General features: G+C 45.8%; 1 protein-coding gene across 1 annotated transcript in view; it reads left to right on the top strand.

The window, feature by feature from the left end:
- The window catches only part of MDGA2 (MAM domain containing glycosylphosphatidylinositol anchor 2), a gene marked incomplete at both ends in the record, with an annotated part of 309,306 nt that overhangs the window by 187,450 nt on the left and 103,199 nt on the right, over nt 1-18,657 (top strand). Inside the window, 2 exons of the mRNA XM_079537937.1 lie at nt 6,831-7,160; nt 18,101-18,394. Of these exons, the coding sequence (XP_079394063.1) occupies nt 6,831-7,160; nt 18,101-18,394 (624 nt within the window). The remainder of the gene's footprint in view (nt 1-6,830; nt 7,161-18,100; nt 18,395-18,657) is intronic.

The raw sequence follows: 18,657 nt of genomic DNA, 5'->3' as shown, positions 1-18,657 counted from the left end.
CAGTTGTTGAACTGTCTCTGCTCAGCTTAGCTATTTTAAAGTACAGCTGAAGGCAACAGCATGCTGTAGAATGCTGAAGAACCTGCAGCCACGCTGCCCTCAGCCAGAATAGCAGAAGGACTTCATGCTTCTTCAGAGATTATAGAAGCATCTGTCTTTTACTTCTATTGATTTGGTGGAGGTAGACTTGTTAATGAAGAAGGAACATCAGAGAAGGATTTCCATTCCTCTGTGGAATGACTTTCTAGTTAGTAGAAGTCCATTTATGCTGGGCATTCCCTTAGAAAAAGACTTACAGACTGCACTGTGGTTTCCAAGGGTAGACCTGGAGAAGTTTTAAATTGATAGCAGTGAATTTACTGCAGTACATTGCTGCATGCCTTTAACATGCCTTAACAGTGAGTCGAGTTCTTCTGTTTTTCCTTATTTCCTGATGGTGGGATGCTTACACATTCATGAAGATCATGTGTTTACTGTTAAATCCATTAATCCGGATACAGGTGACAGGATGCTCAGGCTGGAAAAGACCTTGAAGATCATCGAGTCCAACCACAACCTAACCATACTACCCTAACTAACAGCCCTCTGCTAAATTGTGTCCCCGATGCTTACACCATGTTTATGAAATGCATTAGTTTTGAAAGCTGAACCATTATTTAGCCAACTACTGTATCAGTGTCTGAAATTGTGTGTGGAAAGGCCATTGCCATGAAGTCGGTGCACGTGAGCTGTGTCTGACACTGCCACAGCTGCAATCAAAATCAAACTGAGTTTCTATTTGAGAGGACGGGATTTGAGTTTTTATTTTCCTCTACAAAATCTGGGAACCAGCAGGGACTAAAAATATAAGCACCAGCGTGCAATGAGAGCAGTTGGCTTCTCAGGGTGCCTTGACAGATTTGGAAAAAGGTTTAAGTTTACCAGTGCGCTTCAAAAGTCTTCTAGGGACTATCTAAAATCTTTGTCATAAGGTTGTGAATCTTTTGAATTGCGTGTGAAAGCAGGATTGCTTTTCCCATCTATAGGGCTCTAAGGAGACGAGGAGCCCGGTGTGATTGAAGCAAGAGCTGATGATAAGGGTTGGCTTTCTTTACCTGCTGTCTGCCTCACGTCTTTTTTTCAAGGACCAATGAATCATCCCAGTAATCATCCTTTGGTACAAAGATCGCAGCAGTAGCTTGGAGAGATACAGCTCAGCCTTTTAAAGCAAGCAGCCAGTGTCTGGATTAAGAGACCGGAGTTTCGGGAGAATGAAGCTGGGCTGGCAGCTCACTTTCCAAACAAGTTGTTCCCATGGTGCTCTTTGTGTTTTCTTAACCTTTGCTGGGAAGAAGAAGCCCAGGCAAACGACTTAACCCAGTACACACAGGAGCCTTGGAAGTGAGCACCATTCCCAATGGTGAACTTTGAATCAGATAGCTAGCCTTAAAAATAAAGTCAAGAATCTTTCCAAGTAGCACAAACACTTTTCTGTCACGTGAGAGGGAAATGTAGAAGAGTCAGTAACATCTGAGCATCAGGAAAGGACGACTGCATTGCCTGACCCACGGATGCAGGTGAAATGCAGAACCCGCTGCAAAGCATCTTGGAAATGAGCTGGACCTGGAGATGAAGGTAGTAGCATTTAACAAAATGCAGGTTCTGAGTGCTCAGAAACAAGAGGCATACTGAGCTCAGTAAGCATCCAGAATGTGCCCATGGTGCTCCAGGACACACACAGGTCCTCACGTTTACTTGGTACATTATCAGGTGACATACCTTTCTCGTTCAATGGGAAGAATTCAGAGCAGAACTGCTTGCCAGCCTAAAGAAAACACGAAGGGGAACAATGAAAATTAGTCGAAGCCGTTTCTGATCGGCGCGTCGAGATTGAAGCTCATGTGGAACCCAACTGCTCAGTCAAGGTTAAAATCAGTAATTTTCACAGTTCTGCTCAGTACTGCTCCAGCCGCAGGCTGCACACAGCCACACACATCAGCAAACACAAAGCTGAGCGCTCCCCAACGCCCCGTGCCAGCTTAGGAAGCAGTCAGTGGCCAATAACTATTATGTCAAAGCCTGCAAACAGTGCAGCAGCTAATGAATTCAATTACGGTGTTTGATGCTGTTCATATATCATGAAATGTGCGTTTCTGAGATACGAACATTTTGATGGATTAAAGGAGCATCTTGGGTTGATCCGAGTGGGGGTGGGAGGATATGACTTAACCTGATGAATGCAAATCAGTCTTCGTTTAGATACTGAAATGCGTTCTATTACTTTGAAATGTAATTAATGAGGGAGAGCAGACATTGAAGAGTTTGTGGATGGAAATTGTTTCATCTTTTTTCATTTGATCACATCTTTGGGGCCGCTTTGAGAAAGACTGGCACTTTCTTGGGCATGTTCTGAGTCTCCAAGTACAGTTGCAGACTTATTTGCACATTGGCTAATATTTTCCAGCCCTGTGAGCTGATTATGTCCTGAAATCTCTGCTGGGATACAGCTGTGGTTAGCTGCAGCACCACCTCTCACATTTTGCCCGGTGACCCTGTATCTCTTGTTCACTGTGTCTCACCCCATCTTTGAGATGGAAGACTTTCAGCAGTGCTTCAAAAATAACCAACAGCGCAGTGAAGAAACAGAATCAGAATCCACTGTTTGTTCTAACACACCTGACATCGAAAGGCAAATGCCTGCTAGTTCTGGTCCAAGAACCTACAAATAAGGAAAGTCCAAACCACTGCTTTATGGGAATTGACTATGAGTGCAAACAGCTGTGCAGAATCCATACCTGCTGGATTTGTACCAGCCTCAACCCAGGTGATCCCAAGAAGTCTGAATAGAGCACAACACATGAGTGAGGTCTGAAGTCTTCTTGGAAGGCATGTTCATCTTCTTTTTCACCCTCAGAGGGTGGTGAGGCACTGGCACAGGTTGCCCAAGGAGGCTGTGGATGCCCCATCCCTGCAGGCATTCAAGGCCAGGCTGGATGTGGCTCTGGGCAGCCTGGGCTGTTGGTTGGTGACCTGCACACAGCAGGGGGTTGAAACAAGATGAGCATTGTGGTCCTTTGCAACCCAGGCCATTCTATGATGCTTCACATAAAACATCCAACAGCTGTTTAACTACAATCTGTAGCTTAAGTCAGCGTCCTGTTTCTCTAATCCCACTGTCCAAGGCTTCACAACCTGCACAGCCATCAGCACTGTCTTTTGCCATCAAAATCAGCAGAAAATTTGACTTTACAATGTAGTACCTTTACCGAGTTAAGCAGCATCATTAACAACCTACATCCAGGAATCACTGCTCTCCATCATCACCAGAATAAACACAGTGACAGAATAAACACCATTAACCTGTGTTCCTTGGAGCTTCTAATGTGGCATTAAAGTAAGTGAAAATCACTATCTGTATCTGGAAGGCATCCTTGGGAAACTAACACCAGGTGCCCACAGCCTCTGACAGCTGTACTCACGTGGAGCTGGAGGGCAGGAGGAGCATGGGGCAGACATGCTTCTCCAACCCTCTCCATCTCCATCTCCATCTCTAGAGCTCTTTTTTAGGAAGGGAAAATTGAACTTAGATATCCTGCTCCAGGCTGATGAGACTCCACTTCAAACACTGGAAGCTTCCTGACTTAAAGTGTCAGAAAAACTGAATAGATGAACCACTCTCAGTCACACTTATGGAGAAGAGGGCTGTGTGAGTCAGAGCGTAGGGTACTCTTGGCTGGCAGAGACAGAAGGGGCTGAGGTGACCCAGCTCAGGCCCTTGAATGAGAAGTTGTCATAGCAATGAAGGGTCCCATCAAGCTAGACTCAGACCCAGAGCACACAGGGTTGCCTTTGGACAAAGGACATGGGGTCAGCAGACCTCTCCAGAGTCAATGCCTCCAGCAGTCTTGAGAATACAAAGCTGCAGCGTGTAGAGTCTCAGATCTGCACAAGATCATGGAGTCATAGAATGGCCTGGGTTGCAAAGGAGCACAGTGCTCATCCAGTTCCAACCCCCTGCTGTGTGCAGGTCGCCAACCAGCAGCCCAGGCTGCCCAGAGCCACATCCAGCCTGACCTTGAATGCCTCCAGGGATGGGGCATCCACAGCCTCCTTGGGCAACCTGTGCCAGTGCCTCACCACCCTCTGAATTCCTTGTATTTAGATGTACAGAAAAATATTCAGATTAGGTGTACACTCCTTGGCACTTAGAGTTAATGAAGGATGGGCAAGCATTAATATGACTTTTCTATCAGACTTTGTTATTCCTTTATAGCAAGGAGAAGCTGCTGTAATTAGTGCATGAGCAGTCAAAGCTAACAAGAAAAAAGAAAATCAGAAATAAAAATAGTTGATTGAAGTTATTAGCAAATATTTTTGGTCGAAATGTGCTGCTCATCATGCCTATTATGAGTTTGTTGTTTCTTTTTCCCCGTCTGCAAATTATGTGCATAATATATTTGCTGATTTTTTGTTGATGCAAGCGTTCTTTGTTCTTCTGTTTTCAAACAAAAAAGTTCACTTTGCGTTTCCAACTTATTTACTCTGATAGTTCCTAACTGTCATACAATGTATGGTTCAGACTCTGGAATCAAAGCGTGTGTTAATTCTGCTTCCTAGGGAACTGGCTGCAGCTTTTAAAAGGGAATGATAGATGTTGAATGGGGGCCATTTTCAAACTCCACAAATTCGTAAAAACTTATCAACCGCTTGGATTTTTTAATGTGTGGTTACCTTTCAGTGACAGCACCCTGCGTGCCATAGCTGAGCAGCACAGCGAACACCAAGTCTTCATTTGCTGGTTAAGAGGACTGGCATCCTCAGCAGGAAGGGTTTCTTATGCCATGTGCAAGGGGATGCCCACAGGTCAACAGATTTTATGCTTCTTTCCTGCATTGGATAAAATAGAAAAAAGAAAACCAACCAACAACTAATTAATTAAATGTTAATTATCCTCAGAGTCATGGAAGTGCAAATTCAGCAAAGCATTTGTAAGCTCCAAAGAGTTGTTTTGTTCAAGGAGCTACTGAGCTAACAAAACTGAGTCTGAATGGGCATTTTCACCACTTGCAGAGATGTGACAGTCCAACCCGTTGGGCTCTCTGCCCATCCTTGGTGCCTCATTTAAGTCTTTGTATTTGATGTTGTTATGCTTACTGTATGCAGGAAGTGCAAACCATGGGTTACCCAAAGTATGGGATGCAGACACAGGAATTTCCAACTCACAGCCTTGGCCATTTGTAACAGCATCACACTTCATGGGCTGGATGTGTGTAAATACAGGAGGCTAGGCAGGAGAATGCTGCTAATACATCCTGTTCTCAGATGCTTCTCACCCGGGTGCTCTTCATGGAGTGGGAGAGCAGAGAGAGCAGGAGACAACCCAGGGCAGCCTGGAAAACATTTCAGTTCACCAGGAAGCCAGCACAAAGAAGAGAAATGTCAGATAGTCTTTCTTCCAGTGCTTGCTGTCTTCCAGTGCTTGTCTTCAACCTCACTGTTTGCTTGTAACTGGTATTTTCTAGCTGGTGTTCTCCTTGCAAGGGATTCTAGGTGGAGGTAGGATATATAAATGCACCTATATGCATATGTACTTAGGCAGACATATATAGAGGGATGGGGATCTTGAGATTGTATAAGTGGTATTTTGTATTCAGTACGTGAAAATATATTTGTATTTGAAGAACTTAATGGCTGATTCTGAAGCACTTGTCCAAAAATAGCTATCGAACCAAGACTGTTTTATAGCAACCAATTTGCTGCCGTAAATGGTTGCAGTTCTGGATTGCTTCATGCTCATTAAAAGAGTGACAAGAAAATTCAAATTAGTGACTTGCAATGTTATTTTGCTCTCGTACAGTAGGCTGATCAGAAAACATGAGTTACAGATGCTTGTCTTTCCAGGAAGATGGTGAGGAATGGTGATCCTCAGGTTGGCAGGAAGCCCTCCTGAGCGCTAAGCCTGCCCCTGGGGTGGCCACCAACTTACCTGCTCTACAGTTCCCATCTGAAGTGGTCAGACTGCCTTGTGTCTGCTTTACTGGGGGCTAGAGAATTAATTAAATGTCTACTGCTAGCTTGAACCACCTCGAATGTAAACAGACATCCCTGGGATCCTTGCTGTGGAAATGCAACCATCATACTCACAGTGAGCTCTCTCACAGGGTTATATCTCAGAAGAGCAACTGTTAGCTAGGGCCTGATAATGATGTCCTTTCAGCCCTGCTGCCTACAGGAGGTGGCAGCAGGCAGCCTGCCTCTGGGCTGTGCAGGATTGGGAGAAGCCTCCACGCTGCCTCAGGGAAGAGCAGAGCTGTAAACCAGGGCAGTCTGTAGCCCTGGGCACGTCTCATCTCTTCCCATTGAACCAGCTGGCACAAAACTGTTTTGCATGTCCATGTTTGTTTCCAGGTAGATCGCTGGTGACACTACTGGTTCTGTTAGTGATGTCAGATTGATGTCTCTGTTTTCTCTTCTCTCAGTGCTCCCATAGCACGGGACTGAGGAAGGGATTGTAAGGACCTCCAGAAACAGATAACAAAAATTTATGAATTATTTTGGTTACTCTTCAGCTGTCAGCAGCTTTGCATAATTTAGACACTACGAATCCCTATTTTTCATTTTGGAAGTAACAAATCTTTTATCAGTGAATGCTCTCTGATGGTATTTGAATAAGATCTCATCTTACAAAGATGTGCCAAGTGTTTGCGTGGGAAGTTCCAGTGACTTCCCAACCACAGTATGACAGAGAAAAGGAAGAATGAACCAAAGTTTTCATAAAGTCTGAAGATGCAAAATTGGTGCTTTGTTAGACTAAACAGTTGTTGTTTTTTTTTCTTTTTTACACATTCCAGCCTTAAAAAAAGGACGTTTCTGGATCACTCCTGATCCATATCACAAAGATGACAACATCCAGATTGGGCGAGAGGTGAAAATCTCCTGCCAGGTGGAAGCTGTCCCTTCGGAGGAGCTCACCTTCAGCTGGTTTAAAAATGGGCGACCCTTGCGAAGCTCTGAAAGGATGGTCATCACACAGACCGACCCCGACGTGTCGCCTGGCACCACCAACCTGGACATCATTGACTTGAAATTCACAGACTTTGGGACGTACACGTGTGTCGCGTCTCTGAAAGGAGGTGGCATATCGGACATCAGCATTGATGTCAACATCTCCAGCAGCACAGGTAAGGAGGCTTTCTCTGGTTTCAGTTTTGCATCTGTTGTAGCCAGCTCATAGCTTTCCTCGACTCCTGGGAAAAAGAGGTGAATACGCAGAGTGCTTCTCAACATTGGGATATCCAAGCAGGATATAAATCGTGAGCTGAGTTGCTTTGATTAAAAGAGTAAGTGGCACGTGATGCTCTCTTCCAAGAGCACACGAAGGTCTCATTTATTCAGATATGCCTGCTTTTATTGTCAGGAAAGTTATTGCTTCCTTGAAAGGATTTCGGCCTTTATTTTGGACTTACAGGCTGTCTGGAGTCATCAAAAAATAGCTGGTAGGAAATGACACAGAAAAGTAGGCAGGTGGTTTTGTTAACCAGACTGAACCCATCCAGCTGCTCTGAATAAACAGCGAGTCCCAAGAACAGCGGAAGGAGCTCTCTTTTTTCTTAAGGATTATACACTGCTTGTTGGTGGATCATGAGATTCCCAACAGGGAAGAAGTTTGAGATGCCTATTATGCATATTTCCAGATCAGTGACTGAAATGTCTCTCTTTTGGATGAGCTAAAACCTTGGCTATTACCTTGACTGATAATAAATGCCTTGTTGTGGTTGTGGAGTAGGACCGTATAACACAACATTAATTCTCAGCTTTTCTTTATCTCTTTGCTAATAGCTTGCTTATAACCAACACGTTTCTCAGGCTTTTCCCCCCAGTAGTGGAGTTCAATACCTGAGGTAGCTCATGTTAATATCATAAACTGGAGAGCATTCTGAATGCAGGACTTTTTCCTCCCGAAAAATCAGCTAAAGCCAAAAATAAGGGTTGGCAGTTGATTTCTACAGAAATGAAACAGCAAACAGAAACAAAGCAACGAACACTTCTGTTTGCAGAACACTATTTAATGTTAGAACACGGAGACAAAGAGTGTCAGAATTACAACTGCTCTCCTTGTTGTCTTTTATGTGAAGCTCTGCAGTGCTTCCCTCAGACTGTGCATGTCATTGACTGGGGTAAGGCATGCAGTGCACGCTGTTTAGACATGAGACAACAAAGAACAAATTGAAAACTATTTTTGTAGCATGGAAAGAAAATGTTTAACAGACATCTTCTGACCCTTTTTACCGAAAACATTCAAGAAATTGCTTTCTACTTTTTCAGAGAGATTAATTGCACTCTGTTGCATCAGATACATCCATATTTCTATTATTTAACTCTTCTAATATTGTTTTTGTTTCACAATACATATCATGTCTAAACAATCTCACAACTGTCATGATAAATTATTGCTTAGGCTGTAATCTTGAACCTGCTGTCCATCCTCAGTAAGACAGTGGTGCCAATAGGAGAATGGTTTTGCTTGCTGGTGTTGCATTTCAGCAAAGAGCTGAAAGAACTGGAGCCTGCAGGGCTTCCTTGGGACCAGTGCAGTTCTGTGTTGGCAAACTGTCCTGGTTTGGTCCTGAGCAGACAGCTCAGGAGACCTCATTTCCTTGGTTCCTCCCAAGTTGACCTGTAGGTTACAATTGTGTTGCACATGTTTTATCAGTGACATGGCAGAGAGATGAATATGGAGGTGTTTCAACCTGTAATGAACAAAGGGAACAAATAAACAAAATGAACTCAGGTAACTCCGTGAGTCCGGATAGGAGATTTCTAAGGGAGCTGACCAGGGCCAATTCAGGGCCACTTGATCGTCTCTGAAAGTTCATAGTGACCTAACGATGAAGACTGGAAACATGCAGACTTCAGCCTTTCTTCTAAAAAGGCAAGGAAATGTAAGGAAGCCCAGGCTGCCCAGCCCCACCTCAGTCCCTGTGATGGTCAGGGAGCAAATTGTGCCTGGCCCAACCTGGCTGCCTGCTGGGATGGAAACCTGGGGGTGAGCAAGGGAAGGGAGGGGAAGCTGTCAGCCTTGCCTTCAGCAAAATCTTGACAGCAGATTTTGTAGCTTCTTCGTAGATAACTGGAGTCTAGTTTGCAGAGGTAGGGTGAACTATAACTCATGTTGTAAAAATGAGATGCAGGGAATTGTGGTCACTGATGCAAAGCCAAATTTTGCATCCGTGTAAGTGAACAGGCAGTCAGTGCTGATGCAGTTCACCTCTGCAGTATTTCCACCCTGAAACATAACACATACATACATATAAACCTTGCAAGACGGGAGGAAAAAAACACACATTCTGTTTAGTTTTGTTCTTGTTTTGAACATCTTGTTTCTTTTTATGAAACTGTGCAACTATCGTGTAGAAGTATTTATTATTCCTGCTTGCTAAATCCTGAAATGATCTTTTTTGTGCACTTGTAATTAACTTCACAGTGACTGTGCTGGAGTAGTGCAGGGACACTATTAATGCACATCTCTCTAACAGGTTAAGAACTGAGTTGCAAAGAGGATTGTTATAGAGTAAGTGCCAAGTTTGCATGATGGAAATTGGAGCTTGATGATGGTTGAGGTCCCTTCCAACCCAAGCCATTCTGTGATTCCATGATGTTTGCAAATTTTATTGCCTGCTTGCTAGGGTGAAGCAGACAGTGATGTCTGTGCAATCGTGCATTTCCACCTGGCAGAAGTGCCCACTGTATTATCTGTACTCGCTGGGGATTCGTTGGATGGATTGGAAGCACCCGGTAGATGGCTGTACCTGTAACCCCATCAGAGCTCCCACCAGGGGTGATGGATTATGTCAGCCCTTACAGACAGTGCCCTGCAATGCTCAGGAAGATCAGAGCTGGGAAAAAAGTCTTGCGCTTGGAATCGACCTCGTTCAGCATCTCTAAATTCTGCGTATTTGTGTGATTTCATTACCTGATTAAGCGGAAGCTGAAATAGTTTCAGCGCACATTTGAAGGTCATTACTGATTCATCAAGAATCATTAGTGCCGTGGTAATTGTGAACATAAGGCCTGAGCGCAAACGTGTCTTTTTCCAAATGCCAGAACTGGCGTTGGAGGCACCAAGTTGTGCTGGGTGCTGCTTCGTGGCCTCTGGGATTGCTCCCTGTTCCTGCAGGGAACATTTATTGGCATGACTACCTAGGTGGTGCACACTCAACACAGCTCAGCTCCTCCTGGAGCACAGCAGGCTCCTCATGGAACCACAAAGTCGGGCAGGGGAAGCTGCATCTTCCCAAAGGAGGCAGGGAATGGCTGGGTCTCCAGTAGCAGCAGGCTGGGCAGGGACACCCAGGCATGGTGTGCCAGCCTGCTGGCATGCTCAGTGTCACGCTCCAGCAGGAATGTTTTTTCCCTCGACGTTTTGTACTTTCAGCAGGAAAGGCGTGTGAGTACCTTGTCTAAATGGACCTGAAATAATCCCCTTGCAACCTCCCCACTACATCTCTATAAGTAGGTCACTGAATTGTGGAAATAAGAGACTCAAAGCTTGCGTCTTTGTCCTCTAAAAGCCCTGCCAGCCATAAAACCAACCCTGGGCAAATGCTGAGTGACAAGACGGCTTTTCTGTGTGTGTGTGTTGTGGGGGATCTGAAGGCAAGAGAAGTGAATACAGCAAAAAAAAAAAAACAAAAAACAAAAACCAACAGCAAAATGGGCTCAAGGTAACCCAGAAAGAGGTGGATCAGAGAAGTGTGTTTGTCTTTCTTCATGATCGTTTTCTCTGCCTAAATATCATATTCAGAGAAGGAAAAATAAGGCTTTAGGTCACATCTGTTCTGCTGCGCTCAGTGTGGGTTCTTACTCTGTCCCTAAAATCAGTGTCAGTACTGCAGGAGACGTAACATCTATCACTTCTGGCTTTTTCTCTTCTCATCTTCCCCCTGGAGGCCGCATTGTGCACTGAAATGTGTGGTGCTTTCAAGGGGGTTATTTTAACTGCTCTCTCTGGATGCACTGCCCTGAATTGCTGTCAGAAGGGCTGGGTGAAGTGGCTGATGCTCCGGGCGGCAGGTAGTGGTGACCTTTCTTTAACTAAGAGAGCTCTTTCTACTGTTTCAGCCCAGAGTGGGTACAATTAGATACTCTACGTGGTAAGTCAGTCATCTCAATTCTGCATGCCTGGGTGAACCTGAAGCTGTGTTGAGTGTGCACCACCTAGGCAGTCATGCCAATAAATTGATTTGCATGAGTGTTTCCAGAGACAGGCAAAGTAATTCCTGAAGAACTACTGTATGTGATGAGAGATCGTGGCCTCAAGCTGCGAGGTTCAGAGGAGAGGTTCAGGCTGGGTGTTAGGAAGCATTTCTTCTGTGAAAGAGTGATCAGGCACTGGCACAGCAGCCCATGGAATGGTGAGGTCGCCATCCCTGGAGGTGTTTCAGAGCCATGGAGATGTGGCACTGAGGGATGTGGGCAGTGGGCACGGTGGGCTGGGGTTGGGCTTGGGCATCTTGGAGGTCTTTTCTGATCTGAATGCTTCTGTGAGGCCACATGTCTACCCTGCAGTGTGATGGGAGGGCTTCCCTGTTAAAGTAATTAGTTATTAAATAGTGAATTAATTAAATGCCCAGACATGTATTATAACGTGTGGCCTCAATCTGTTTGTGAAGTGTGTGTCCTCTGGTCACCTTTCTCCTCCTTTGATGATACATAAAAGAGAACTTCATTGTACTTCTAAATGTTTATTATAATCACAGCACAGCCTTTTAGCATAATGAAAAAATGCTTTCTGTGAGATAATTAGTGATCTAATAAAAATGTTTGTAAACCTTAAGCACTGTCCAGAGTGATCGTTCACGGGCAGCCCTGAGACACTTCAGGGGTACTACCAGAAAACAGACAGACTATTCACTATTGCAGCAAATTGATGATTTTTTTTTTGTGGGCCATTATCTTCAGAGTTTATCTTTGAAGGGAATAGGTGAACAGGAGGGACAGATAAATGCCATATTTTGTTAAAAAGCTTTTCTTTTATAGCTCTGTTTTAGAGCACTTAATGTGCACAGATTTTTCTTTTTAATTTTATCGCTGGGAACCGCGGTCCCTTCCCGTCACACCGCTTGCAGCAGGGCTGCCCGTGTGCTCCTGCAGCCTGCCTGCCTCTGTTGGCATCTCCATGCTTTCAGCCCCACCAGGACTGCATCCTCTGCGCTGTGCTCATCCCCTGAGGTCCAGCAGCCCAAGCACACGCTCCCTCCTCAGCAGCATGCAGGTCTGCATCTCTTTGCTCTTCTCTGGAAGGCTGCGGTGTTCGGCTTGGCAACTTGCTTTGCATATGGCACGTGGAGCTCCTCAGCATGGCTCCTTTGAGGTTGCTGAGAGCTAATTTGGCCAATTTGCTGCTGGCTCTGTATGTCCTGGGTTTAAAATGTGCCTCTTCAGAGTCTGACTGCAGACTAAGGTGGCGTTTTAAGGCAGTAGGAATGTGGTGAGCTGAGTGTTGATTCTGGAATTACTTTGCTGTCTGAACAGATCTTCTGCACAAGCGCTCCCATGAGATCAGTGGTTGCTGCTCGTGTCTTCACTTTGGGCTGGTGCTCAAGGAAACGTGGCCTGTGGGGACAGCACACAGTCAGAGAAAGTGATTTCACTCAAATCAAGGCACGATTTCCTCACTCAATTTGTCTTCCAGAGGAGGAACTCGGTAGATCCTCTTTCCTGGTGATGAAAGGCCATGGGAAAGTTGAAAGAAGTTCCCTGTCCTGGGCTGCTTGCCCTGCCCACCTCTGCAGAACCTTTCAGCAGTTCTTCCTGGTTTTCACACTTTTTAAAGAAATGCACTTTAAAGGCAGACTGAACAGTTTTATTCCCTGTCTACAGAGATGTCTTGAGGACCTGAATAACTGTCCCTTGCTGCCTTGCACAGGCTAAATGATCTCATTCTAGTGCATCTTGTACTCCAGGTTGGCTTCCGATTCTAAAGTTCAGTCTGCCCTTCTTACCCATCTTGCAACTCCCACCTCAGTCACATAATGGACGAATCAGGAACAGGGACTGAAATAGTTGTGTCTTGCTGAGGATTATGAGGATTAGAGATTCAGACCTTCACATTTATAAATATTAGAGAAGGGGGATAAGCAAATAATCTCACTTATGCCTCCTAGCCAGTACAGTGTACATTCTTCAGTCTTGGCTGTCCAGGATGATTAAAATGCAAATTACTGCAAATTCAAATTACTCAAAACAATGTGATAATCTCTTTTCAGTTTATTTCTGAGCCATCTCCATACTTTTTCCAGTATTTCTTGATATGCAGCTCAAACATGCTTTGCTTTCCTTTATCCTGCAATTACAAGCTATTACCATTAGATCATTTCAGTTAGTCTGGTCACTCACAACTCACAACTCACTGACAACTCACAACTCCTATAGCCACCACCTCCCTGTCACTGCTTAGGCTGGCAGTCATGGCTTCATGGTGTCCTTTGGAGGCACTGAGCCCAAAACTGACAGTCACCTCCACATCCATTCTCTGTGCCCCCTGTAATCCCCAATGAAACATTCAGTGAGGACCTGTTGTCCCTCAAGCTTGCTTTTGGGCCAACAGTTCTAAGGCCTTCTCATGTTGCTTGTCTTCTGCCCAGTCAAATGATTTCTGTGTGAGCAGGTTCTTGCATCTGCCCTCCCTTCTTTGTGCAATCACAGGGCAGTTAATTAAGCTCTCTGAAGGTTTGAAGTAGGTACAGTAAGTCGACTCCCATCCCTGGAGGTGTTCAAGGCTAGGTTGGATGGGGCTCTGGGCAGCCTGCTCTAGTATTAGGTATGGAGATTGGTGGCCCTGTATGTAGCAGGGGGGTTGGAGCTTCATGATCCTTGAGGTCCCTTCCAACCCAAGCCATTCTGTGATTATATGATTCTGTTATTCTAGGACTCATCAGGATTTCCAAGATCTAGACTAGACTACGACTAGTTTATGTTTACACAGAATACTCAGTGCATAAACATAATAAAGCATATACATGTTGACTTTGAGCAATCTATTTTGGTTCCGTACGCCTTCTCCTGTAGAGAAAAATACAGTGATGCCTTCTGCCATCTGACCTTTGGTGAGTTGGTGGCTTTTGGAGGCAAAGGCTGTCTGAGAGGGTTTTGTTTAAAAGCCAGGAGTGGACATAAATCAGCAGTAGCTCTCAGATCTGCCAGTTCCAAAGGATAACAATATGTGTTTTTAAACTAGGTGCTACTTCAGTGTAACTAACACTTTTGTTTCTTGAGTGATAAGACTCTGCTGTGGGAAACGGGTTTAAGCACTAAGAGTATTCCCTTATTTTTCAAGCCAATTGTAGCGTAAATAAGGTGATGCTTGTTGTTTCAGGTATAGCGTATAGCCAATTTATTATTCTTCACAAGCAGGAACAGAATTGACCTTTATTTGCAGCAGACTCTAGCTGGTGCTGCAAGAGACGTGCAGATGCCTTAGCAGAGGGCTGAGTCCCTTCCAGACTCTGCTTGTGCCACAGCAGCACCTGCCGGGAGACGAAGGCTGGCACAGCTGGTGACACCTGGCAAGCAGATGGCACCCAACACAGCTGGCAGCTCCTGGCACAACTGGTTGCAGCTGCAGAGCTGGTGGCACCTGGCACAGCTGGTGGCACCTGGCACAGCAGGGAGCACTCTGCTCAATCGTGCTCACCCAGGAGCACCTCTGCCTGCTTGCAGGCCCTTTCTCACACGACCTTCCTCCTGCACCTTTGCTCCCACGCCTCGCTTGGGCAACCCCTGCTGGCTCAGCTGCCTCCCCCCTGCTCTTCAGTCCTATGTTGTTGATAGGGAACAAAATGTCAAATGATTATTTTCTCCTCAAGCCTGTTGTTTCGTTTGTTTGTTCATTTTTGTTTTTCTTTTTTAATTCTCCCTTCCTTCGGTCTGTGGGTATTGCATTGATTGAAGTTTCTGGGAAGGCTTTTCCTTACCTATAATGCTTGTGGAAACAAATCCTGTGTCATCATGCCTCCTGTGCATGTCGGTTGACAGGCCAGAACCGTGCGCTGTTGCAGCATTTGGACTGCTGATAATTCAAGCCAAATTTGACAGCAGAATAAAGATACGAGAGGTAATTAAGTAGCTGCAAGTTTGTGAAAATATACAGATGGATCTGGTGACGAAAAATATACCAAACCCCTTCCTGACTAAAGATTCAAGAAGCACATCAACATGCCAAACAATGACTTGGAGATACAGCCCTGGGGGGAAGAGGGCAGCCACAGAGCTCATCCACAGGCACTGTCAGCCACAGTCACAAAGCAGAGCTGCAATCACGTTCCAGGCAGCTCTACCCCTACCTGGACACTTTGGATGATTCTTCACTCATTATTCCTCCATTTTCTGTCCTACTAAACTGGCTTTTCTTGACTCACAAGTTTCACCTTTGTTCTGATTCTCTCCCAGTTCCACAGAGGGAACAGTGAGTAGAGAGCAGTGCGTTTGGAGCTGCCTGCTGGGATAAAACCCTACACCAAAATCACAGTGCAGTACAGCGGCAGTTTGTTGCCTTCCTGTTGTTCCCAAAGAACTAAAATGGAGCGAACAAAGCATGGAAGGTTTCCTCTCAACTCATATGCCTTCCCCAGCTGATAGAGGTTCTGGTAAAATAAGATGGCATTCGGCCTCCCTAAAAGGACACACGAGGCTGGTTGAACATCACAGAGCATCCTCTGAAATTGAGTTGACCCAGCACAGATCTCACTGCCCCAGGGGACGGTGGACTCTCCCGTCATGGCAGTATTCTGAAGCCGTCTCACCACGGCACTGTGCAGCTGACGTTGCAGTCCCTCTTTGCACAGGTCACACTCAAACACAGCTCTGAGTTGAGCAAGGCATTTCTTGGCTTTTGTGCAGAGGCCAAAGCTCCCGGAACAAAAGGGACGCGGCTCTCGGAGAGGCCGGGCGGTCCCTGCCCAGCTGTAACAGGAGTCTCTGTTAGAAGCTCTGTGCAGACACCTCTTCAGCTGCACGGGGTCGGGCTCCTCACGGTGTGGTAGCAGGGAACGGCCGCCGTGTGCGGTGCTCCCGGCAAGCAGAGCTCTGCACACAAAGGCTGTCTTGCTCCAATTTATAGGAGGGAGATTTAGGAGGTTCTTTTAATAGCTGTGCACACGACGGCGAAATTAAGACACAACAGGTCAAATGTTGGCCCGACCAGTTTATTGCGAATCCTAGTTGCCTAGGGAGATGGAAAGGTAGGTCGGGTGATGGAAAAGAGATTGGAAATAAAAGCAAGGAGTCTCTGTAGATAGCAAGAGACAATGAGTCACCACTGGGTCTCCAGCGTAACTCGTAGCTCAGATGTTGATCCTCAGTAGAGATGGGCCGTCGGAGGTTGTTGTTCGGGTGATGACGACGACCACAGCAACGACTTTTTCCGATGACAGTACAAACTTAGAAGTCAAGTCCCAAGAGGTCGAGTCAGCTGTCGTTGGAATGACAGCTTCTTGTTTTGTGGACCATAGCAGGAACTCCTTCTGTTCCCATCAGCCAAAGCTCCCGGAACAAAAGGGACGCGGCTCTCGGAGAGGCCGGGCGGTCCCTGCCCAGCTGTAACAGGAGTCTCTGTTAGAAGCTCTGTGCAGACACCTCTTCAGCTGCACGGGGTCGGGCTCCTCACGGTGTGGTAGCAGGGAACGGCCGCCGTGTGCGGTGCTCCCGGCAAGCAGAGCTCTGTGTGTGAAGGCCCCTCTCAGCATCCAAACAGCAGCAGTCTGTAGGGGCAGAAATGAAATTATTCGAGCTGTATTTTGTCAGCGCTGGCATTCAGATGTTGTTGTGCAGGGCAGGTCTGTAAGTGACTGGTGTTAAACAAGGGGCTCTGTAACTCTTCATTTCTGGGCGGAAGGCCTGCAAAGTGCAGCCAACATTTAATAAGGCACAAAGGGAAACTGGGTTTTTAAATCAAGCTTTTCATATCTTCAGCCCCATCCTAACACATTCAGAGCCAAAGGCGAGGTGTGTGATCTGGAGTGACCTCAGAGATGATTCTTTTATTTGCCTCGTGCTAAGAAAGAAGTAGGAAATTGGATATAAATCTGATACAGGTGTGAGGAGATGGTGACGCTAATTGGAGGTAGCAAAACTGCTTTCATCAGGCCTGTAGGGCTTGCAGCAGTTTGTAATTATCAAATGCAGCCACCACAGCAGAGGGGCTGCCTCCACCAGGAGGATGGCCATGGGTGCTCAGTGGCTGCATGGCACATGAACTCTGCTGGCTTTGCAAGTGGTGACACACGATTTTCTGATCAAAGACCCTGCAGTGTCTCTGCTGAGATAAGCATTGCTAGGAGTCAGATTCAATGATCCTTAAGGGTGTCTCCCTGCTCGGGTTGGTCTGTGATTGTAATGCAGTTGGTAGCAATTGGGGATTGGACTCAGTCATCTCTTGAGGTTCCTTCCATCCCCTTTGGTTGTGTGATTCTGCAATTAGGTGGTCTTGCACTTGCAAGGCTACAGAGAGCAGGAGGGATAAGCACAGCCGTGCCAATTATTCCGGCCCACAGAGTTGCCTTCATTCTGTTGGCTGCAGTTCTTCACCTATTCCTTCCATATTTGCTAAGGCAGAGATATCTGAAGAAGTGCAGCTTCAGTGAGCCTCCTGTGCTATGTATGCGCCAACTGTGTTTTACTTCCAGTTCTGAGCTGCTTTCTGATTGGCCTGATCCTTCCTCTGCGTGGCCTTTGAGATGGATAAAATCAGCAGCTAGTCTGTTGGGAAAGAAAATAAAAAAAGGTTTTAGTTGCAAATACCCATACAGAGGAAAGCTGTGATTCATGGTGATAAAGGGCTAGCTGCAAGAGTTGGTCCCAGTGTGCTGATAGACACCAGTACGGCATTTGGTGTCTGCAGGGTGATGAGCAAGTTCCTTGTCTGGGGCTGTTAAATGTTATTTTTAACTCAAGCAGCTGAGCCTTTTGCCCTGTAAATAAAGTAGTGTCTCACAGACTCCTGATACATGCAATCAATATGCATTGCTCTATATTTCTTGATATATAACGAGAACAATATAAGCAAGAAAGCTATTTAATGTTTCTGTAATGCTAATTGTCAAACTCTCCTTCTCCTTTGAAGTCCCACCCAATCTGACTGTTCCTCAAGAAAAGTCCCCCCTGGTCACACGGGAAGGAGACACGATCGAGCTGCAGTGCCAGGTGACGGGGAAGCCCAAGCCCATCATCCTGTGGTCCCGCGCCGACAAGGAGGTGGCGATGCCAGATGGCACGATGCAGATGGAGAGCTACGATGGCATCCTGAGGATAGTGAACGTGTCCCGGGAGATGACAGGCACCTACAGGTGCCAGACCAGCCAGTACAACGGGTTCAATGTGAAGCCCAGAGAAGCTTTGGTGCAGCTCATCGTACAGTGTGAGTAGATCCTTAGTTTCTTTTCTTGCGGTTTTGTTGAGAAACAGAAGTTGATTTCTCCCTTAAATAAGCAGCAGTGAGAGTCTTAACAGTTGTTACATTTTAGATTCTGTGTTGTTTGGCTCTGCAGCTCCTTGAATTCATAGTTTCAACGTAAATATAGAAATAAAAATGGTGTGGAAGTCCCATCTGTGCTTTAAAAAGATGTGCAGGGCCATGATCATTTTCCCACTGCTTAGCTCTAAATTTCTTGACACAGAAAC

This window comes from Tetrao urogallus (genome assembly GCF_951394365.1).
Source record: "Tetrao urogallus genome assembly, chromosome: 6".
Taxonomy (NCBI): domain Eukaryota; kingdom Metazoa; phylum Chordata; class Aves; order Galliformes; family Phasianidae; genus Tetrao; species Tetrao urogallus.
This window is presented reverse-complemented; position numbering and strand designations above follow the sequence as displayed.